The 25,106-nt window shown below is 46.8% G+C and overlaps 1 protein-coding gene across 1 annotated transcript in view; it reads right to left on the reverse strand.

The window, feature by feature from the left end:
• The window catches only part of PTPN11 (protein tyrosine phosphatase non-receptor type 11), a 1,257,273-nt gene extending 1,245,137 nt beyond the window's left edge, over window positions 1-12,136 (reverse strand). The window contains exon 1 of the mRNA XM_069619490.1: window positions 11,887-12,136. Coding sequence (XP_069475591.1) covers window positions 11,887-11,900 — 14 coding nt within the window. The 5' untranslated portion in view covers window positions 11,901-12,136. The remainder of the gene's footprint in view (window positions 1-11,886) is intronic.
• Window positions 12,137-25,106: the final 12,970 nt, after the last annotated feature.

Here is a 25,106-nt window from a genome sequence, read left to right on the forward strand (position 1 = left end):
ATTCTGACGTTTTGTTCGAGAGCCCCTCCAGTATTTCGGGTATCCCTAAATAATAGGCGCTCAGGCACCAGGTGGGTTCCTGTTTTGGTGTTAGACCCTTGAGTTTAACCAACAGGGGGGAGTGATCGGAGATCCCTCTCGCCAGGAATTCTGCGGATAATAGTCGGTGGGCCATGTTTTTAAGGGTAAGGATGTAATCCAGTCTGGATAGGGACCGGTGTACGTTGGAATAAAACGAGTAGCCCCGGTCCGTTGGGTGGGTTGCCCTCCACATATCGGATAGCCCCATTGCTTCGGCAAAAGTGCGGAACTTGGTCGGGGTATCCATCGCCCTGTTGCCCACGTGTGTTCTGTCCCTGGCTATCTCCATGACTTCATTAAAGTCCCCCCCTATTGCCCATCAATCCGCTCGTTCATCCAGCATTATATCTTGGTGCTCGGCAAGGAGTTCCGCTGTGAGCGTGGGAGGTGCATGCACTGCAATGAGGCCCCAGGCCTCTCCCCGCAATTCCCCCAATACCATCACAAACCTGCCCCGAGGATCCGCTTTGACCTTTCTTGCATTAAATGGAATTCTTTTGTGTAAGAGATCATGACTCCCCTAGAGCCTCTGGAAAACCCAGCAAGGTATGTGTGTGGGTAATTAGATTTCCTGAAGAGCCCGCTATTGGTACCGATCAGGTGGGTTTCTCTTATGAACGCAATGTCTGGTGAGTGGCGGTTGAGGTATTGGAGTACCAGTTTACGCTTTATACCTGACCCCAAGCCGTTCACGTTCCAAGTCAACAGGGACATTTGTCTCCTTTGTGTTACGTCCGCGTGAGTCTTGGTTTGGGGTTGTGTGGGAGGATGTGATGTGGTTCCCATCTTGTCGGCCGTCTTGAGGTGCGGTGGACGCCATGAGCCCATCTGCTGCTCTCGCTGTGTGATCAGTGATGTGTACTCCTTGTGCAAACTCTAGAACCCCAACCCGTAAACCGTAGCCCGTGTCTGTATGGATGTGTACGTGCGGGCCAGTGGGGGGGATGTTTCGGTCCCTCCCATATCTTGTGCAAGGGGGTCTCTGGTCGTTTGTTTCACTGACCTTTATTGGTGATACTTGTGACATTAGGCCTTTCCACTCCCCCCCTGAAATCCACCCACCATGCACAAGTACCTGTTCCCCTAACCATTCAAACTATTAGAGGGGCAAACCCCAACTCGGGAAGGGTCAGGAGGACCCCTTCTCCCAACTCATGTGGCTAGAAATGACCACAGAACGTAAATGGAACTAATGGTGAAAGCTCCCCCATAGGGTTGCGGGGGTGTTGGTTGTTCACTTTCTCCACTTCCCCTACGGGGCCGCTGGCTTCAAAGGTCTCATACTGTTTCTTTTGTCTCCCAGTATTTGCCCGATTTCAGGTAGGTCCCATGTCGACCGGAGGTCCGGGTTTCCCTGCTTCCCTGAGTGCTTGGGTGGTCTGCCCAGGGTGGTGGTCATTGCCTCCGTCGTTCTTGCGGGGTGTGTTTCCGCTCGATCAGTCTGGGCGTGGGGTAGAGAGGACGTGTGTTTCCAACCATTCCCAGGCATCGCTGGGATTATAGAACACATGAACCTTGCCGTTGTGGTACACTTTGAAGGTTGCCGGTAAGAAGAGTGCATACTTGATGCCCAGGGGTGTCAGTTTCTTTTTGATATCATCATAGGATTGTCGCGACTTCTGGACCTCCCTCGTGTAATCGGGGAAGAACCCAATCCGGTTGCCATTGTAAGTGATGGGGCCAGTCACCCTCGCCATATGCAGTAGTGTGTCTCGATCCCTATAATTCAGAAGTTTTGCATTCACAGTTCGCGGGGGGGGCCCCGGGACTGGTCTGCCCGTCGGAACCCTGTGTGCTCTTTCTATTGAGAAAAATTTGGAGAGTTGCTTGGGAGCCATCAAGTCTGTTAGCCATTCTTCCAGGAAGAGTTCTATGGAGGGCCCCTCTCTTTTTCGGGGAGGCTGAGTATGTGGAGGTTGTTTCGGCGGGACCTACCATTGCTGTCTTTGGCTCTATTTTCCAGCATACTGATTTTCTGTTCCATTTGTTTGAGGCGGCCGCCCAGGTTTTTAACGGTGTCTTCGGTGTCAGATATTCGTTGTTCTGCCTCCCTGACCCTGGTAGTTAGGTTCCTTAAGTCTTGCCTCACAAAGGGCACCTCAGAGGCCAGGCCATCTATTTTTGTCTCAACCGAGGTTCTAGAGTCGTTGATTGCTGCCATGATGTCGGTGAGTGACAGCATTTGGGCCGCACCCCATTCGATGCCTCTACTTCCACCCCGTTAATTGGTCCCAGGAGATTTGCTGGGGTGCTCATCGTATACTTGTCTATTTTGTTCTGAGTCGTTCCCCTGCGGGGCAGATCCTTTCCCATTCTGGCCCTGTGGGGTGACTCTGGGTGCAGGTGTGGCTCTTTCGGCCAGAGCTTATCCTGCAGGATGTTCCCTCTCCCTTAGTTTCGTGGTGCTTTTGTGTCCTCCCGTGGGCTATCGGTGGGTGGGTGCTGCGTGTGGGCCTCACCCTTGTTTTGCCCGTGCAACTGTCTGATCAGCCTCTCCCTTTCAGTACCCCTGCCTTTAGGGTCCCTCTGTGGGGTCGCAGACCTCACTGGGCGTGTCCGAGCTTCACCTCGTGTGGGATGGGGTTCTTACCGGGGTTCCCTGTTCGGGTGTACACCCAATCTCGTTGGCGTGGTATGGGTCCTCTCCCCTTGATTGTTCTCCTTTGCATGCTTCACGTGGGCATTAGAATGGTCCTTAGGTCCTTCCCTTTGAGCCCCCGTGCTATGGTTCTGTTAGGTGGTTCTGTCCCAAGGCGGGTTGGCATGTAGTGGTGCCCTTTGGGGTTTTCCCTATGCTGGGGTCATGTATGTGGCGCTCCTCATTTCCTCGCTTCCTTCGGGGGGGGCCTTTTGCTAGGCGAGGCGCCCCAAGGTGGTGTAGCCTGTCCCCTCCCTCGAGGTGCCTGTGGGAGGTGGCAGGCCAGTTGTACAGATTTTGGTTAGGGTCTCACCAGGTCCTTATTTGTACGTGCTCGTGTGGTGGACCTGCCTTTGGTTTCCTGCAGGATGACCCACGTCTTGTTTGATGATCTGTGGATCGCTGTGCCTCAATTTAGCAGTGCGGTCAGGTTTGAGGTACTTCGGTCCGTAATCCGGGTGGACCCTTCTGCCCCTCCCAGCCGCTGTGTGTGCTTTCCTCTGGGCGCCCCTTCCCCACACTTCTTGTTGTCTCCCGCGGGCACCCCTCGACCCAGGCCACCCAGCCGCTCGCACACAGCGCACACGTTGGGTGCCGGGCAGGGAGAGCCTGCGCAGGGTGTTGTGCAGGTGTTGTGTGGTGGGGGGGTGAGTGACAGAGCCCGGGATCTGGTTAGGCACCCCTCGGTGTTAGGGACCAGCGGGTCCAATGAAGTCTGCGGCTCTTGGGCCGTCCTCACCTCTTTCTTAGATGGTCAGCGTCTCTGGTCCCAAGGCAGCTGTTCCGGGGCACAGTTGGTGGCAGCGTCCAGCGCTTCCCTCGCGCCGGCCTTGCCACGCGGTCTCCGGCAGGTCTTTCCGACGGTCGGGGAGACCTTACACAGGTCCGATTTTCGTCGGGATTTCGGGGAGACAGTGCGTGTACGTTCGCCTTCAAATCGTATGTGCTTCAGGTCAATGTGAGATCTGAGGAAACAGCAGGATTATGCAGGATTTAGGCAGCCCAACGGAGCGACCTAAAGCGCATATATTGAGAGCAGGCATTATTGCACGGAAACATTGCAATATATGTGCCGTGTAAATCCCTCTTCTTAGGGAATAATGCATACTCAACATATGTAGAATAACACTTCGTGGATTCCAATGTGTTGCACCAGTCAGACTCAAATAATTTTTTCTTAACAAACACTGGTCGTTGAGATAAATCTTCAGCACTCGAGTGCAGTTCTGACAAAACTTTGTACATTTTCTTTTGAAATTTCATAATTGAACCATAACTTTCCCCATTGATGATTACATGGAAGTCCTGATAGTCGGAATTCTTCATAGGAACTAACATCTTTAAGTAGTTAGTAAGATCTCGCCATTTTTTTCTGCACGAGAGTGAGATCAAACCGAATTCATGCCTAATTATGCAACTCGAAATGGACGGTGAGAGGCGCAACGCAGCTTTCAACAAGTACCCTGTATCACATCGAGGTGTTTGCCTAGATCATTAAGGCATATATCAAGAGCATAAAGAATTATTTGCTCAACCTTTAAATTAAGAAACATGAGCAGTGGTTGCAGTGAAAATGCACAATATTTTGCAAAGATAAACTTCATTTGATTCACCAAAGGTCTTGTTTTTATCCTTATCCTTTTAAGCCATAACTCATTTGATGAACTCATGGAAACAGTATAACCGAGATATGTCACCTCGTCTATTGGAGCAATGCAAGTGTCATTCAGTCTCCAGCTATAGCGCTTAGATTTATTTAAAGTACTGAAAACCATCATTGCCGTTTTTGCTGGATTTGGTTTCAGATTGTGTTCATAAGCAAACTGTTCAAATAGTTCAAGTTTTACCTGAAGGAGTAGCGTCAAGTAAGATTACATCATCAGCAAAGGCTAGCCAGTGTAGACTCAACTGACCACACCTTGCTGTCGACACCCTATGATCCAACCATAATTCATCGATGTCACTTAAATACCGATTAAACAATAGGGCAGCTAAATTGCAACCCTGTTTTACTACCAGGTGTGTTAAAACTGCTTTCGTTAGCGCACCTTCGAGTGATAGTCTAATCATGTATGATGTATCTGTATGTAATTGGACAATCCAGTACATTAAGTGTCGAGGTATTCCAAGCGCAAGCATTTTTGTCCATAGTGCATTACAAATAACAGAATCAAAGGCATATCAATGCTGGCAATGTATACTGAGCCTACTCCTTTTCTTTTTCAAACTCGCAAGTATATGTGCTAGAGCAGTGGCATTTAATACTGTGCCAATGCCCTTTCTGAATCCTGTTCGATATTTAGAGTAGGAACCATGAGCAGAGATATATTTTTCTAAATCAGATGGAAGTAAGATGGAAACATTTTTTGCAGCACTATCCATAAGTGAAATCGGTCGATAGTTTTCAGGTTTACAAGGATCACCCTTTTTAAAAATGGGCACAATGATAGAAGTCACCCAAGAGGTCGGTATTTTTGAAGTAGCTATGATATTATCAAATTTTATTTTTAATCTACTAACCCATAAAGTTGGATTAGCTTTATAGGCCCAGGGCGGAATGCCATCAGGCCCTGCTGCTTTTGAGAGATTTAGTTGATTAATTGCCCATTCAATGTCTTGTATTGACCAATTGATTCTTTTTTCAACAGTACCTAAATTAGTATCATAGATACAGATCATGAAACGGACAGGATAGGAATATGTATTTCTTATATATACTTCCCACACCTCTGAAGAGATTATATTCATGCATGGCCTACTAAGTGTCGAAATAGATCATCTAAGAGACGCCATATGCGTTGTGAATCATGTCTACAGATTGCACTCAAGAGCTCATAGTTTTCTTGATTATATGTCAAGATTGTTATGTTTCTCATTGTGTTCTTAAATGTATTAGTGATCATTTTCTTCTGTCATATATCGAGAAGTTCTTAAATTCAAATTCTTGAAGAGTCTTAATGCTCGATTTCTAAGTCGTTTTTCAAACATAACTTTGTAATTGAACTGCTTGTTTGATGGAATTCACTTATTCTTCTGGTTTGCCGTGAGTTCTTGTAGGGAACTCTTTACTATGGTAGACCTAATGATTTCTTTATTATCAAATGTTAAGCCCGAGGTAGATAGCAAATCTTGAAATTTCACAAGCTTATGATCAACAAGATTCGCTAGTTTGTGGGTGACCACCTTATTCCATCTAAGCGAAATATTCGGGCAATCACATTCCATTAGTTGCAGCAGTACAACATCTCTATGTAATGAGTATTGAATATCAATACTCTGCTCGATAGGTGCATGGTAGCTAAATTACATTGTATTTATAATCACTGACTTAGTCATTATTACCATTGAATGTGACACACAGAAGTAATCGATTAGAGATGTCAAAGAGCCTCTGGACCATGTATAATTCAAATCCCTTTCTTCGCACTCCACAAAACACAATCCCCAGTCTTCAATAAATTGCGCCCTTTGGTACCCACACTTACAGTCTCTTAAGTGCACCCTTTTGACATCCTATTGTCCTCTTAAAGCAATATGCATTAAAATCTCCACCCAAGATAATATCTGCATAGTACTTACTAGCAGATGCAGTTTCTAAACATTTATCCACTTCTTTAAACATATCATCAATCTGTATTTTTTGCGGGTTCCAATAACGGTTGACCAACAGAAGTGATTTCTGTTTCCTTGCGTCCAAAATAACACCAACCGCCATAACATATTGTGATACATAGACAAGCTTTGAAACACAATCAATACAGTTATCGATAGCAATTGCCAAACCCCCTGTCGGTCTCCCCTAATTACCCTTAAGTGCCTTAGATGAATATGTAAGATAACCATCAATCCTAAATTCGTCACTCTTCATGGTTTCCTGAAGTAACAGAAATCTTGGCTTTTGTAAAGGTGTAAATTGCAATAGCCATTTAGGAATGTTATTAAAGCCACAGGAATTCCATAAATATATGGATATCCTATATGTCTGTTGCTGCTAATTAGGAGCTTTATCTATGTTATTTAATATTGCTTTTAACATGGGTTCAACCCAGGTGAGCGCTTTGTTCTTTGATGCAACAGACATTAGTTGGGTTATACACAACTTTTCATCCGATATGTTGCCATGAGATCCACTCATCGATGATGTAGCTGTTACAATAATTGGAGGTGTGTAGTGCAGAAATACAGAGGCTACAGATTCATCGTTGAATGTATGTAATTTAAGGCCAGGGTCCAAAAGCTCAGACCGATATGCCCAAATAAATATCAAAATACTCATCGAAGGCACGTGACAGGTCATTCTATAGTTATTTTTACAACATAAGGCAATATTTTCAAAGTCTGCTGAGGGCAACATTCTCAAAGGCGGAATCTGGGCTATAGTTTCAAGTAGATATCTTCTGTTGATACAGGAACCAGCAGGAGTTTCTGCGTTTCCCTCCAACCCAATCATAATAACCAATCGTCCTTTAGGGGTGTCCTGAGCATGTACTACAACGCCAATATTACAATCACTAGTGCCAGTTCCAGAATTTTCAGATGCACTAATAAGGCCAGATTCCAGTTGTGGGGGAATAGAATCAAATACTTGCTCGTTGGTGCTTTTAACTACACAAGAATACCCCCTTGTAGTCTCATTATTGCAAATCTTCGCATTTGCCTCAAGTTCTTTAATCAATACTTCACTTGCAATCATACCACTTTGGAAAGCATGAATCAAGGATCCAATCTGGTCGGATTGCAGGCAATTTGTGTGGGATGGGCATACCTCTGTATTCAGCCTATTCTGCAAAGGCTAGGCCCAGAATTACCAACCATTAATCTCGTAGTCCGAGCCAGTTCTGAATTTACAGCCACATTTGAGATTTTCTTAGAAATTGGAGATACCAATATTGGTACATTTCCTACAATTAAGGAAGGTTCTGTTCTCTTAGGATCATTAAACATTCCACTATTAGATTTAGGATAAGTGGTTCATTACCCGCAATATTCTGGGATTTACCCAAACCAGTCATTATGGTAATCAATTTTAGGGGACTCCTACTGAAGACCAGCTGAAGACCCACCTATTTTATTTTTCCTGAATCTGTAGTTTGGGAATATTGTGTGTTCTGTGAAAGCTGGAAGAGAGATTTCCATTTCCACTAACGGCGCTTAAACACCCATATGTCTTCCGCACTATATAGAACTATAAACACAAGCCCTTTTGGTGGTTTCCGGGCAACACCTTCTGCAAAGTGTGGTTTACGATTTCAGAAAGTATTTGTGAGCACAGTCCTGTACTACTGTAGAGGGACACGCGTCGCACGGGTAGAGCGTGGATATCATGTTCTTTAAAATGCTTTTCAGGGAGAAGTTAGAATGTTCGATGCGAGTCATACTAGAAGATGGTTTCCAACAAAGCACTGAGAAGTTTTATTTTCTGCCGCTATATATACACAACAGCGGAGAATACATATACTCTTTGCCTTAAATCAAAGGGCGCTATTTGCGCCACCATCTTCCTCCACCCTAACCTTTTTGTATCAGTTGTCATGCTATAATTTAAATGCAATACAGAGAGACAAGTGTTGTAGTATTTTTGTTCCAAAAACATTTTAAAGTCTAAGAAGTACTATACTTCTGTCAAATACAACCGTTACCGACTGCCCATGCATTAATATAAACAATGGCCATGTCAACCTCGTGCCACCAGTATCATACATAATTCCATCATCAAAAATGCAATGCAATCATTTGAAGAAAATAAACTCTCTGTTGGTATTACCTAGGAGAGGCACATCATTGTTTTCCCCCCTCCCCACACCAGGAAAGAATTGTGCTTTTCAAGGGGAGTTGGTTCCTGGTTACCTTAAACAGACTACAGCTACCACAATTCCTTGAGACCTTTTGAGAAAAATTTGAAACACCTGAAAGGACAGCATTGTTAGAGACATGAAAGCGCTTGGAGGAGAACAGCAACTTGAAATGCAGCAGGTATCTAACACTGGCAACCAGAGTGCGCGCCTCACCCACCCGGTATTATGACTTAATTTGCCATTAAATTAAGAGAAAGTTTTGCAAATATTTTAAAATATTGCCACTTTAATTTAAGGAAATGCAAGTTAATTTTGGTCAAATTGACAACCACTAATAACCTACATTTTCCCCAAACTGAAACTGATGTATGAAGCAGCAGAGAAGAATGGAAAGCAGATATGCACACATGATCTGCTGTACCATGAAGAAATCTGTGCAGCCCTGCAAAAATAAACTGTTAGCTACATATTACATCAAAATACCTAATGGCCAGGGCCACGTTCTGAAAGATCCCAGGCACGGTTATGGTGAAACTGTTTACATTACTGTATAACAGGAGTCTACTTGAGAGTTGGATGCAACCAACTCCTCCAGGTTGTCACATTTCTTACGTCCACTGGAGCATTTGACTGCTGCAAACGGAGTTAGTACAGTATTTATTTCCATTTTATTTTTTACATTTAGAGAAGCAAACAAAGCCGCGAGGCATTTAGGTGCTAGCAACGGTTACAAGAAAATGATAAGTTACAAAGTTGCACAGTGTTCATAAGATGGATCATTCCAAGATGGTTGCCATGGTGAAACGAAAATAAGATGTTCGTCAGCAGAAGACTCAGACATGCCCTACCTGCTGGGTCCAAGTTAAAGCAAGGTGGGCTTATGGATCGCAGCAGGCACAGGATGTGAGCAAAAAGCAAAGGATTGCAATGCGCATGCCAGCAAAGCCACCCCCAGGAGGCTGGTACACACAATGGCAGTAAAAGCCCAAGAGTTTAGGTTAGGTCAAATCAGGTGATAAAAATCAGCAAAATTTGAAAGCAACCACACTAACCACCGCTCTAAGATCAACCAATACGCATATGCCTTGCAGCTCTACCTAATCCGTAATTGTGTCAACAGCATCCATCACTTAAGAGGCTGCCTCACTCTCATCCGTTTCTGGCTGTCCATCACCTTACTTCAAACTAAAGTCCATGAAAACCTAATTCGTTTTTCTGTGAAATACCATCAAGCAATTACTAATCCAGTTATGGCTGACATACATGAAACCTGATAGATTATCAATACAAAAGCCACCTTGTGCAAAATCACTGATTCCCTATCGGCTAAGAGTTCTGCTTCCAGGCGTGTGTGGCCAAGAAAATAACTCCTCACAGCACAGAAGAAATACAACAGCATCACACCCACGCCTAGGAGACTAAACTGGCTACCCCACCATGCCCTAAATCAACTGTAAACATCCATCTCAGGAGACCAACACATTGCCAGTGCAGGGTGAAAACTAAGAAAGAGAATACTAGATAACTCCATACATGCCAACATTGTCCATTCCACTCCATTCAGGAGAAACTAGTCCAGTCTTGGTTTTAACTTTGAATTTTGGGACTTGTAGTCCTTGATTTTTAAACAGGGAAATACAGGTCTACAAGATGGAGAATGCAAAGTTAAAATCATGACGCGACTAGCATCTCCAGGTGGAATGGGTAGGGTGGCCAACTGTCCTGAATTTTGCGCGACTGTACCAAATTGATAGGTTCGGTCCAGCGTCCTGCACACATCCTCTTCGGGAAGGGGGAAAAGTTCTGAATTTGCTTCAGTCCTGATCAAAGACTTTCCAGCTCCCGCTCACACCTTTGTGTGAAAGTTAGAGTTCAGGGCAGCAAAGCAGATCTGTCAGATGTCTGTGCCAACAGAGCATTATAATGAGCAATTAGACATTGATGAGAAGCAGGTGGGCCATTAGTGCCTTAAGAAATGTGAACGTGCGTGACGAGAAACGGGATGGGTGCATAATGCTGCATGACGTGTGAAATAACGACTATGGTTTTAGAACCGAAGGTAGATTTGTTTAGGCTCACATTTCTTTCAATCGTGCTACTGTGACCCTGCATGCAGGATGGGGAAAATAAAGCTCAACTCAACTATTTTTGCTGAACATACAGTGCAAGGGTAGTTTATTAGGAAAGTCAAGTTTATGATGTAATGTGTGTTCTTTTCAAAACATTGCTATAAACCAAGCAGTATTTAAACACATGAAGCCAAAACTAAAATCTTAAAAAATATTGATATCAACTAAACCTGGGAAGATATGTGGTCAAGTTCATAAGTTGGCCACATTCCGTGTTCACCATTTAAGCAAACTGTGGGATCCCGTGCAAATCATTTAGTCTCACTGTGTCACATACGGAGTCCCTGTAAGTGATTCAATTCATAGCTTATGTTATTGTGGCACTATTATATGCTATCATAAAAAAGCTTCAGTCCTGCTGTACTGGACAATTGAGTTGGTTCATATACGATAAGCAACCATGTATTTCACACGACAGTTATTGGTCTTTCAGCTAACTCATGCAACTTATTGTAATGTTACTTCCCATGGTGCCATTAAGTATCAAAGTTTGATGATGATGCTTGCAATTCTCTTCTGTCTGACGCCCCTTCTGCGTGTGTGAAAACATATGCAAATTAGGAGGTTTGCTTGTCTTTTACCCACAGGACATGGACAGCTCTTTAACAGGTTAGTGCCCTGCATGCATACAGGCCCTGCAGTTTTAACTTTTTTTGCGTTGTGTGTATGTTAAAATGGCATCTGCCACTAATGTGACAAAAAAGTTGATGGGGGAAAAGATGGACACGAAAAAGTCCACATGGAACCTCATACACATTTCTGATGGGACTCCACGTCTAAGTAGTCCTGCCAAATCATTTTGTAAACTTGCCCACCCTAGGAATGGATAGTATTGGCATGCATGTAAACTATGTAGCCCGCTTTTCCCCTTGCACAACTCTATTACCATCTAGGTGCATACCTACCCTGTTCCCGTTTTGGACAAACTGTCAGATCCATTTTTCAATAAGACGATTTGCAAGTAAAAGCGTGCCTTGGAAATTACTTTTGAACACGTGCAGTGTTTTGTTAACTGCTTAAAGCTTGGTGGGGTAGGGGTTGCAGTAAAAAAGTAACTTGAGCTAGTAATATAGAAACTTGAAATAAAGAACACACACTGGAGGCTCCTGCAGTGTCCTGCTCCAGTTGCCGATTGCATTCCATTGAAACATAAGATGCTCTTGATAAGCAGAAAGAGAGAGGAAGTTGCACGTTTAAATGCCCGAGCCTGCAGGGTGTGTGTATTGGGATGTAGCAGTCTCACCTCCGGGATGTCATTTTCTGGCTCCTTGGTCACTTCCCACTCGTATCAGCAGCCTCCCTCCGGCTCAAACAAGTCACATTGAGCCTTGCGAGGAGCAGACTTGTTCCCATTAGATTCATGCAACAGATGTCAATACCATTCTCCAGTACACTGGGGGGAAAAATTAAAAATAAAATAAAAAGGCATCCAAGGCCCTTCTCCAGTATACACTAACACAATTCGAGTTACAAGTGGATGACGTCATGTCAGGGCGACGGCGCACACAATGCCATGGAGAAGGACTAGAATGGTAACGTTTTCCCGTAACTGTGCGGACTGTCTTTTGGTTATGGGTAATTGCTAATGAGAGCAGTGGCAGGGCTGCCTCTAAAATAAATATGAACAGAAACATTGTATACATAATTAAGAAGTGAATACGCGAGTCCTTATCTAGAAATTGTATTGTTGTAAATATTAAAACAGTATATATGAGTTTACAATACATGTTATAGCATAATTATTGTATGAAGTGATGAAAGTTAACATTTTTGTTAAAGGTAGCCCTCATAGTCGATATTATTGTTTGATGCAATAGGGTACAATTATGTTATAAGATGGCCGCTTCGACTCTGCACATCCACAAGCTGATTTGCAAATAAGTCTCCTTTCAGTGTATGTGCCATCATCGCCCCGCCTCCTTTTTCTGTTTCTCCCACATTCTTGCCGGTTTCGTGTGACACTGCTCTTCCCTCACAGCTTGAACACAAGTGATTTTCGTAAGAGTGCCTTATTAATCAGATGCAGGCCAGAATCGGGGCGGCAGGGAAGTCAAGCAACGGCGCCGGTTTAAGCAATAACTGTCTTATAATGGGGAACTGTTGAGTGCTGTTGCGACTGCGGTGAAGCATGCTACGACGGAATGTTAACTGAACGTAACTGTCCATTTGTTAAAGTGTATGTCAATATCAAATAGTTTAGTCGATATTTTCATTCCAAACTTTTGGCTCTCATGTCTAGCTATGTGTTTTAGATGCTATAGACGCGTTCTCCTTTAATTCATACAATAATTAGATTGTTGAGCGACCAGATCTTCGGACTGAAAACGTGAAGCTGGCAATACAGATAAACAAGCACAGGCGAAGCCAACGGTTTCGGCATTTGCCATACACTGCAATAGCAATCAGATTACTTAACGGTAATCTGCATTACCTCTACTTCCCTCTTCTTCCCACTACTTTTGGCAAGAACCTTTTCCCAACTTTATTAGTTCTGCCTTCCGCGGGGGGTATTTAAAACCTCTCCTACGTGTTGTGGAGTAAACATGGTCAGTCCGCCTTAAAACCATGGTGTTACGATTTTGTGTGCTATGGCGCAAGACGCTTCAGGGTCGCACGCCATGGAACGCGGATTGAATGTTGGTGCGGACACGTCCTCCTTAAGGGTGGGTGGGTGGCAGATGAGGGAGAGATCGTTGGTGGTGGAGGCGGCAGCAAGTGTTGGCCTGCGTGTGGGCCCCTTATCAAAGTACTTATAACTTTACTGGTGTATGATCTGTTTCGCAAAACATGGCTCAGTGTGTCTTTGGAGGTGTCGTTACGAGGAAGGAGGGGGTGGGGAAGATGACACCCCCTCCCCACCCCCCGCATCCTTAAAGCACAACACTACCAATTTCAACTCAGTTAATTCTTTCATATCCTTTGGACTGGGACATTTATCCTCTCACAGGCTGTTTTTGATGCAACCTGTATGCCAGTGTGTGTACCCTCCCCAGCATTGGGTATAGCAGCTTGTATACCTCTCAGGCCATTTGAGGTGGGATTTGTCCTTCCCAGGAACCCTGCTGGGTGAAGGGGTCGGCTTGGGGAGAGACTGCACCGATTCTCCTGCCTGTCGTCCTGCATAGGTAACCGTACCAAGCTGCCTTGGAGCCTGCCCAGTCTTTTGTGCTTTTTATGTGAGGCCCAGCAGGTGAGTCTGGTTCCCAATCTGACTATGTGCTGCAGTTCAACAGTAAACGCTGCACTGTCAGTGTGGAGGTGGCTGTGTGGCGTTTGGCTGGCAGAGACTGTAGAAGCCCTAATTGGGTAGGCAGACCGAGTGGTTGAGTCAGTCCTGCTTGGTCTGTGTTTAAGCAGTATGCCTGCTGTTTAGCCCGTGTGGAGGAAGCGGGCATGGCCATGTCATAGTGGCCCACCCGTCTGTAGATGTGCCATCTGGGTTTTCCCTTGGGCGTAACGGAGCCACAGGGGCATGGCATCAGTACCCTGTGACTCTGCTGGACCGCATACACTGGGACAGGTCCTCAGGGACATGTTTACCCCTTATGTGGGCCGCAGTGTAGGATGGCTGTGTGGTGGGAGGTATGCAGGTATCAGGGTTGGTGTTTTTACCTGGTCCCTTTTTGGATGATTCGGGGACTGCTGGAGCCAACCTAGGTGCCATGATTCGCCGTTTACGCCCCTTTTGGACTTCCTGGTCCATGGTGCACCGCAACATTGGAGCCGCTATCCTCCCAACATGGCCACCGGCTTAGACACGTAGCAGTTCAGCGTTTACGCAGGAACTCTGGCTTCCTAGAAAACGGGCATGCCCCGCGCCCCTGCGTGTCTCAACGCTCCCTTTCGAGTTTGCGGCTAGTGTGCTCGCTGTTTCCTTCCTTCTCTGAGAACCAACCATCCAATATTCTTTCCCTTCCTCTTCCTTCCTGAAGTGCTAGTGCGGCCTTCGCCTCCGCCTGAGGCCTCTCTTTCCATCCCTCCTGGAAACCAACCTATTTCTTCCACGCTCACTGCAATCCCCCTGTCCTCTGCAAGCTGTGCTGTTCCCTTCCTGGTTCTGCGCTTCATCCCGGATATAGACTACCTGATTCTTACCTTCCTGGAATCCGGAACTCCTATCTCCTTCCGAGACTGCCTACGGACCCCACACTGGATACGGAAGATCACCGCCCTTACTTGAATAAATCCTGGACGTCCCGGAACAGTGAAAGACCTCCAAAGAAGACGACGACCAAGGGCTGAGTGTGACACTAGGTGCCCCGGTATTGTTGAATTGGAGGTGCGCCCTTGTTTGGCGTGGGGCTCAGGGCAGCCATAATGAGTTTCAGGTGTTGCAGGGTCGTGTTGCTTCTGCATGAGAGAAATGTTTCTCGGGCAACTGAGGTTACTGATTAAGAAACTGCAGGCGGCATTATTTCAAGGGTATTGATGTACCTGTTGGTGTTTAGCTGGACTTTTTGGTGTTGGTGTGTCCTGCTGATGCTCTCTACTGTATTTGTGTGCAGTGTGGCGGTCAGAAAAAGGAGTCGGACACTGTAAGGATATTTTAAGCGATATGAAAAATATCTATCTTTCCCTATTGCTAAAGGGATTACCCTGTCTATCTAAATAACTAAAGGTGCTTGTCTGTCATCGGGAAGTCCAAAATAAATGTCCCTGGTCCAAACCTAGCTCTACCTGACCATACCACTAATATGAAGAACTGAAAGTAGGCCAAAAGAATGTCTCTCTTCTCTTGGTGTTTTATTGTCTGCTTGTATTCTCTTTATAGAAATGTCTCTCTTTCAAACATATGTTTCTTAAGACAATCTTCTTGGATATTCTCTTTATCTTCTTTATGAGCTGTTCCAAAACATTTCTGGATCTTGTACTCTTTAGTGATAAACATATGACGGCTTTCCTTGAGACACACTCACACATTGTCTTTGGGCATATATCTCTCATAGTCTTCAAATTCAACCTCTCCTAGGTTGGATATGACTCTACCCAATTTTAGTCTCCCCTCTCCTGGGTTACCTGTATTGTATTATTACTTCCCTTATACAGTCTTATCTCACAACACTCATAAGGTTTTGTGGCGTACTGCCTGTACTAATGCAACCTTACCCCTTCTTCCCAGGGCATTCAAATCCACTCTCTTTACTTCCCATACAGGGTTATTCGTTGCATTCTTTATTGGCGTCTCACAACTCCAGTTAGGCTGGTTTATTGTTTGTATATCGTCGTTATGACTGGAACGAATTTCTCCATCCATATACTGTTGCCTGGGGGCCTACCGCTTCTTCCCGTTCTCCCCTGCACCTTTGTGTATGCACAGCTCTGCACTCACTCAGGTAATCCACTTTAATTGTCTGCCTTCTCAGTCTTTGGGTTTGCTGGCATTCCGTTCTCGGCTTCCCTGCAGGATGCTGCCATCTACGGACACTGGCAATAGGAAGCTGCTAACGCTCCCCCTTAATGGTCTTGGCGTCATTAGCTGGGTGTCTCATCCACCACGATAGTCGTGGTCACGCCAGCCCCATCCACAGGATTCCTCTTCTCCTTCTGCCAACCGATTCCCTGTTGTCAGACTCGCTGACCCTACAGCATCTTAAGTTGGCTTTCTTTGCGTTTTTCCGAAAGTCGCAGGCTACGTGACTTGCTTTTGCTCTGCCTCTCCAAGGTGTGCTTACATCAGGGGGCTTTCCCTGCACATCATACTCTGGTGGCTCCCCCTTGAGGAGAAGGGAAAAATACCCTTGATTCGTCACAGTAGTCATGTCTCAAGCTGGAAGAAGGCATTCTTGCAAGCACAAGCATTTGGACCTGGTCTGTGAGGAAGAGTCTGTTTCTTCTGTGCCCCCTTGGTCCTGGAAAGAGGTACCATGCCTCACAATCTCACTTGTCTTTGGATACTTAGTCATCCAGGGATCAAAGGAGGATTGGGACCCCAGAGGGAAATATTTGATTAAGGACAGGGCCAGCTCAGCTGTGCCTATCTAGCAGGCTCACCTCCCACTGTGAGGCGAGGGAGGTTAGCCTGCTCCGTAACACCCTCCCTGTGGGTCCAGGTAAGAGGGACCTTACTGGGAGAGATCCCCCCCCCCCCCTTTGCTGACAAGGACTCTCGTTCCTGTGAGGAACTCCTTGATGCCCTCCATGTGATGGCCTATATGGAACTACTTAGTACACTAAATCCTTACAAGTTGCATGAATGTGATGAAGATAAAGTACATGTATACTGTTGTCAAAGAGAAAGAGAAGCTGTCCCTTTAAATCACATTCACCAATGGACTGTGCCGAGTATGTTTAAGAGAAAGGAGATAGTTCCAAGATGGCCGCCGGGGTGAGGAGTCGCAGCTAATCCGCGCTCCGCCCGGGCCGCCAAAAATAGCATGACAGAATGCCGTGACGGACCGTTTTCCGCCCCCCCCCCCCGACCACAAAGCTGCCCCCCCCAACCATCCCCCCCCCCCGGCGAAGAAACAGGCGCGGCGGCGAAGCGAGCGCCGCTGTAAACGGAAGGAGCGGGGCTGACTGCCCCTCCCCCACCGGCGAAGGAGGGAAGTCTCGGCCGGCGCAGGAGCCCATCCAGCGCGGCACCGGAGTCCGGGAAGCGCCGGCGGCGAGGGAGTGGGTTTGGGAACACAGCGGACCCGGAGGTCGGATCCGCCCCCACATCACCCCACATCGCCCTGAAGCGAGGGAGGAGCGGCGTCCAGCCGAACCGCGGCGGTGCCGAGAGGAAACAGCGTGAGCGGGGCGGACCGCGGGAGAGGAGCCGCGGGGGCCGCCCTGCACAGTGCGCACAAGGACAACGGAGCGCAAGAGGTGAGCTGGCCCGGGGGGGGGACCAGAAACAAGGCGCCCGCCCGTGCGCACACACCCCGGGGGGGACCTAAGACAACAGGAGAACAAAGGGGAAAAAAAAAAAAAAAAAGACATACCTCTCTCTCCGGCTCCAACTAATTCCCGCCGGAGACGCAAGGAATCACAACACCCAGGAGACACAAGGAATAACAACATAAGGCCCCCCCACCCACACAGGCAGGACGCAAGGCCCACAAGACAGAGGTGTGGAGAGGGGGGAAACCCAGGAAGGAGGGGCACACGACTGCAGAACCCCCAACAGATAAGAACCTCTCGGAGGGCAGGCAAGCGAGGAGGCCCCACCGGAGGGCCACAAGAGGACGCAGGAGCCCCAACAGACAGTCAGCCGGAGTGCTCGACCATGTCTAGAGCAAAAGGAAAGGGGAACCCCACCCAGCAGAATCCCCAAACGGCGAAACAAGGGGCCGATATCCTACAAATGTGGTCAACAGAGGGGACACCACAACCGAGAGGGAGAAACCAGGGAGACTCCACGGGGGAGGCAGAACCACTATCCCAGCAACAGCAACCACCGACCAGGGAGGACATGCAAACCTGGTTCATGGACCTGCAAGAAAAATTCATGTCAACAGTCCAGGAACAATTTACATCCATGAAGAACGAAATGAAACAAGCGGTACAAGACATGAGAACTGATATAAACAACCTAGAAGAAAGAACAGATATAGTGGAAAAAACGGTGCAAAGCCTGGAAGAAGACACGAGACAAACAAGCGAAACGCAAGAACGCCTGGTAACACTCACTCACAACCTGGAACTACAATGTGAGGATTTGGAGAACCGCTCCAGACGCTCCAATATCCAAATCAAGAATATGGCGGAGTCAGTGCTAGACAAAGACCTGAAGAAAGCAGTGGGAGAAGTGTTCAGAGACATTCTGGGAACACAAGACATTGAAGATATAGGAATCGACAGAATCCATAGGGTGGGACCGAAAAGAGCGGGGGCCCCAGGGGAAAGACCTCGAGACGTCCTGGTGGCTCTATCGTCCTACCCGCAGAAAGAACAGATTCTTAGGAGAGCCAGGGAATTGGAGCATGTCAAAATGAATGGGCAAGACATCCAATTGTATCAAGACTTGGCACTAATAACCCTCCAAAAAAGGAGAGCAATGGCCCCACTGGTGAAAACCCTAATAGAAAAACGAATCCGCTACAAATGGACCTTCCCATTTGGGTTACTGTTCACGTGGGAAGGAAAACAGAAAAGAGTGACCACACTGGAAGAAGGCCTCAGTACAATGGGACTACAAGATGAAGTGTTGGAACAGAGGGAGGCCACAAACAAGAGAGAGCGAACGAGGAGACCTATGGGCTGGGAATACGCCAAACAGAAGAAGGCAAACGCAGAGAGGGACACCCGGGGAAAGACACCATGAAGAACACAAGGAAAACATATGCGAGGGGAACAGATATGGAAACGCTACTCTGGGACCCAGTCGGGGGGGGGCGTGGGAACGGAGCCGAACGGACAATTCAAGGACGGCGGTCTGGTCGAGACCCAACGATCTGGAACTCGCTAAAGACAAATGAGTCAATGGGGTTTAGGAATCCCCATAACACACCCCCCGAGGGTATGGAGGGCAGGGAGCGAAGGGCGCAACGCCCTAGTGTCAATAGGAACCCTCGCCCTGCTCGGGGGACAGTTTGGTTGTTTTAAAGTTCAAAGTTGGGGGGGAAGGGTAGTACAAGGGAAGGGGGGTTGGGGGGGGGAGGGAGCTCAAGGGAGGGGGAAAAGCCGGAGAACTCTGGGGGGGGAGTTGAGAGGGTGGGGGATGAGGGATCGGGACAACACCCAGAGGGCAGTGGAGAAGGAAAGGACGACAAGTACTCTGAACATTTACCTAACAAAATGGGGAAGATACGCATAGTGACCTATAACATAAGAGGGATGAATCACCCTGCAAAAAGGGTGAAATTGGAGAAATTTTTCAAAAGGGAAGGAGCGGACCTCCTTCTTCTACAAGAAACACATATAAGGGCAAAAGACAAGCAAAAGACAAGAATAAGGGGATTTACAATATGGGCCCAAGCTAACGCCACAGACAAGAGGGCGGGAGTCATAATAGCTATGAGGAATGGAAGGGACGCCGTACTGGAGAACTCTGTCACAGATAGGGAGGGGAGGTATGCGTTCGCAAATGTGCTGCTGGAGGGACAGAGGATTACCCTAGCGTTAGTATATGCGCCCAATGTGGGACAGGACAGCTTTCTAAGAGACACCCTGGACAAATTAGAATCCTTTGCAAGGGGGGAAGTGATCCTGGGAGGAGATCTGAATATGGCGTGGGACCCACAAAGGGACAGAAGTACCGGAGGGGCATATAGTCAGGGGGCCCCATCGAAAAGACTTAAGCAACAAATAGATCAGATGACCCTGAGTGATGTATGGAGGGAACTCAGGGGGGACCAACACGGATACACATATTTCTCTCATGTCCACAATTCGATGTCACGAATAGACTACCTATGGGCTTCGGTAGGCCTCATGGGCAGAATTCAGGAGGTGGAAAAGGGGGCAATCGCACTATCGGATCACGCACCCGTGTGGCTTGATATGAAGCTACAGGGGAAATCTGGGGGCCTGTGGAGGTGGAGATTGCCGGAGGACATAATCCAGGACATGGTCATGGGGGAAACTATAAGGGGAATGATAGATGAATACTTTACGGACAATGACACTGGGGAAGTATCCACCTCCACAGTATGGGAGGCGTTCAAAGCAGTGATCCGAGGGAAAATAATGGCACTAAAAATGGCGAGGGAGAAACAGAGGTCGGACTGGGAGAAGGAATTGGAAAGGTCAATCACTGAGATACAAAGGAAAATTTTGTCACAACCCTCCAGGGAACTCCAGAGGACCCTTAGACACACGCAGGGCCAGCTAGAAACGCTGCGCACTAAGGGAGCGGAAAGGAGCCTCCTATATCTGAGACAGAGGTACTACATCAAAGCAAATAGAGCAGACAAGTTACTGGCGAGACAACTGCGGGCCAAACAGAAAGACATAACAATCAAAAGTATCACAAACACGAAAGGGGAACACTGTACACGCACACAAGACATAGGGGAAGCCTTCAGAGAATACTATCAGGAACTGTATACCACAGACCAACCGGGAGCAGATGCACAGGACACATATCTGAAAACCCTCACATTCCAGCAAATCACACCGGCAGACAAGCAGGCCTTAGAAGGCCCCATAAGAGAAGAAGAAGTAAGAAAAGCTATAAACGAATTACCGAAAAATAAAGCCCCTGGACCGGATGGCTGTACGGCCCCATTTTATAAAAAATATGCGGCCCAATTGACCCCGGTTCTAACCAGATTATTTAACACCTTTAAAGAAAGTGGCAATGTGACCCCCTCCATGAACGAAGCGAAGGTCCTGGTATTTCACAAACAAGGGAAGGACCCTTCCTCCACGGCCTCTTACAGACCAATATCACTGATAAATATAGATGCTAAAATATACACCAAGATCTTAGCAGCTAGGCTCTCCCCGTTACTCCCTAACCTAATTCACCTAGATCAATCAGGCTTTATCCCAGGGAGACAAACCCATGACAATCTAAGAAGGGTCACCCATCTGGTGGAAAAGATTGGTATAAAACGAATCCCAGCAATCCTCCTGGCACTTGATGCCGAGAAAGCATTTGACCGGGTGGAATGGTCCATGTTGTTTAAAACACTTCAATGTATGGGATTTGGGGAACATTTTATTGCCAGAATAAAAGCAAATTACAATGCCCCAACTTGCAGGGTGGCCATCAATGGGGAGGTATCGGAGAAGGTGTACATCTCTCGGGGAACTAAGCAAGGGTGTCCACTCTCCCCCCTATTATATGCTATATTCCTGGAACCACTACTGATAAAAATTAGGGAAGCTGGGGATGTTAAGGGGATAGCGATGGCAGGCATGCAACATAAGATTACCGCATATGCGGACGATATGCTGCTGGCACTAGAGGAGCCGGATCGATCACTAGCAGCAGCAATGGGAGAGTTAGAAACTTTCGGGGCCATCTCGGGACTAAAAATTAACAGAAACAAATCGGAAATTCTAATACTAGCAGGCGACGGGGATAAAATTAAGAGAGAAGCAAGGGCACTCAACCTAAAGATAGCAAAGGAGGGTATTAAATACCTGGGAATCACTCTCACACACAAGGTAGACCAACTGTACAGCAGAAACTACCCGCAGCTTCTTGCTAACGTTCGAAGAGACATAGAAAGATGGAACCCACTGCTAATATCATGGTGGGGTAGAATACAGGCAGTAAAGATGACCATACTCCCAAGGCTTCTGTACCACTTCCAGGCCCTGCCGGTGGGGATTCCCCGCTCATTCTTCAGATCACTCCTGAGGGTAGTCTCACACTTTGTGTGGAAAGGGAAAACTCCGAGGCTATCTAGGGCGGTCTTAACCGCGGCCACTGGGGAAGGAGGGATGGCACTGCCCCACTTTCAAAAATACCACCAAGCGGCCCAATTGAAGGTGCTCCGGGAATGGCTGAGAGAGGACCCACAACAACTATGGGCCGCACAAGATAGGGCGGTGGCTAGAACCCCACTAGTAGAATTACTCTGGAAGCAGAAACAACACAGAGACCCCAACACAGGGATAAGCGTTATACTGAGCACGACCCTGGAGGCATGGGACATCCAAACAAGAAAGGGCACAATGACCAACGCAACAGGCCCATTCACTCCCATATGGAGGAACCCGCAGTTTCCGCCAGGCCTGGAGCAAGGAACATCAGACAAATGGGAAGAGACGGGCATAACAAAAATAGGGGAAATGTTCTGCAACAATGAAATTATTCAATACGAATCGTGCCTTGCACTCCCAACAAGAACCACACGGAACAGATATACTTATGAACAACTCAAGCACTGGCTAAAAACTCCCGAAATAGCGAAGGCGGCCACGAGAACCCTAACCCCATTTGAGAAATACATCACAACCAATTCAGGGGCAAAGAAATGGATCTCGACACTATACTCCTTTATAAACAAACAAGATGAAGAGACCAAATGGGCATATATGCGCAAATGGGATAAAACGCTGGGAAGGGAACCAACGAGGAAACAATGGGAGGACATTTGGGCCCAGATCCCCAAACTGACGAGAGCGGTGCAGATGAGAGAAATGTGGATAAAAATAGTGACTCAGTGGCACTACACGCCTGAGAGGCTACATACTATGTTTCCAGGAACATCTAACCTATGCTGGAGGGAGTGCGGAGAAGTAGGAACGTGGAGACACATCTGGTGGGCCTGCAAGGGGATTGTCCCGTTCTGGGAAGAGGTTAAAGGAGAAATGGGCAAGATTTTTCCAGATGTGGGACAAATAGATGAGAGCGTATGGATGTGTGGCATGGGAGATGACACTACAAGAAGCTACACGAAAGCACAACGAAGAAGCTTTATGGGACTCCTCATCGCGGCATGGACAACAATTGCCCAAAACTGGAAAAAGAAGGAAACCCCGCTAATATTTATGTGACTTCAAAAAGTATGGGCGCAGCTAGCAATGGAAAAGGTCACCCACATAATCCAAGACACTAGGAGCAGGTTCTCCGAAGAATGGGGAGGGGTTTTGGAACACCTGCAATCAGACTTCATGGAACAATGGTGCCCCCACAACATAAAGGTCACGGACATTTTCAATGCATAAAGACGTCCACGAACTGAGTCCCAAGGTCCCGGGGGGGGAGGGGGGAGGGGAGAGGGGGAGTTGGGGGGAGAAATGTTGGCACGAATTTTCTCAGTTCTGTTGTGTTACGACTAATGAAAATAATAAAGATATGTTTAAAAAAAAAAAAGAGAAAGGAGATGCCAAGGGCAGGCGTAGAAAGGGAGGAAGGCAGAGACCGACATGGGGAAGCCCTGAAGGAGGTGAAGCTGACGTGGACGGCAAAGTCAGTGAACTACTTTGAGCTGAAGCAGAACACGCTGGAAGCCTGGCTTCTCAACAACAGTGACACCTTCCCAGAGAGGAAGTACTGAACAAACAGAATACCCGCAGCAGTATCGAGAAGCCAAATAGGAGACAGAAATGTACATGAAGCAGAAATCGCAGAAACTGAACCGAGAAGCAAACTAAGGATAGGACAAGATCCTAAGTACCTAAGGGCACAGCAGACGTTCCCCTACAATACTGAAGGTGAACGGGAATACGAGGAAGCCAAAAGGGCCTCATAGAAGTAACAAAACTCATCCCAGTACTAATGACGAAAGTGTGGCAAACAAGTTGATAACGTTGAACTATTTTAATGTGGTAAGGAAAAATACGGAAAGCACCAAGAGTGAAAAGATTAAAATTGGAGTGTTGATATCTTGGTAAAAGGGGGAAGACCACCCAATAGCCAAGAGAAAGAGTGGAACACCATTAAGAGAGACACTTTAAAGCTAAAGACCAGAGCTGCCCCTAAGATAAACCTTATATAAGAAACCCCACTATGGAAAAAGAGGATCCATAAGCATTCCGACACCAGAAACTCCAGAGAAAACGACCCGATACAAGTACATTCAAAATCCGATAATATAGAGAAAATGATTCTGACAAGAGCAAGGAAGATCCCTAACAAAGAGGAGAAAAAGACCATCAATCCCCTAAGGGAGTTGAAGGAACTAATACAGAGATTAATATACTATTTAAGGATTGTATATTGATCAGATATCTGGAGAGAAGAGAACATAAGTGCATAAGCACAACTACCAGGAGAAGGGAGTCATTCTCCTGCCTTTAGTTGATTAAAATAGTGGTAGGGTGAGTTAGGTTAGCTTTGAACAGCAGACCGATTCCTTTGGACTTTTATTCACAACTGACAAGCACCTTAGTAACGTAGGCAGGAAACACCTCATAGCATTGGGGAAAGATGGGACTTCTTTCTATTCTTTAATAAACACATGGCAAAAATGTCCTCTGCGAGGATGTGTCCTCCTTCTGACTTGTCACATAGCATAGTTTGTGGATTGTGTTGAGTCCTCCTCTCAGGAGGTTCCTGGTTCAGGGGTTGACCGCAGAGTCTGGCAGCTTAAGGCATTGCCAAAGGTGGGGTTGCCACTGATCACTGACACCAAGGACAACATTTTGTCGGAGTGGAAGAACCCACAGCGGATTTCCATGTCCTGTTTTATGGTCAAGGTGTATCATTTGAAAGGGGAGATGGCTCTTTGCCCGAGGTTGTGGAGGTTGACCCCATTTTGGCCAGCTTGGTTGGTTATTCCTCTATGAATGCGGAGGAAGCAGCAGTGTGGGAACTGGTTGATAAGAAGGTGGATGCTACTTTTAGAAAATACTATGTTGGGGTGCATCTTGATCTGAGAATGCATTTATATGCTTTGTATACTGCCCAGACTGTTTTGGGGGGATTTCAAAGACTGGATTCTGCAATTAGTCAGAGTAGTGTGTGCACCTTTTTTAGAGGACATGTGGTGTCAGGTTTAATTCTTGTCATACCTCACCTGTGATGGGTTGGGGCGGCAGTTATAATTATGGGAGCTGTTACATCCAGCAGAAGACACCTGCAACTACGAAACAGACACTCTGCGGCTTCGCAGAATGTGGCAGCTTTCAAACGACACT

This window comes from Ambystoma mexicanum, chromosome 10 (assembly GCF_040938575.1).
Source record: "Ambystoma mexicanum isolate Mex_15411 chromosome 10, UKY_AmexF1_1, whole genome shotgun sequence".
In the NCBI taxonomy this organism is placed as follows: Eukaryota; Metazoa; Chordata; class Amphibia; order Caudata; family Ambystomatidae; genus Ambystoma; species Ambystoma mexicanum.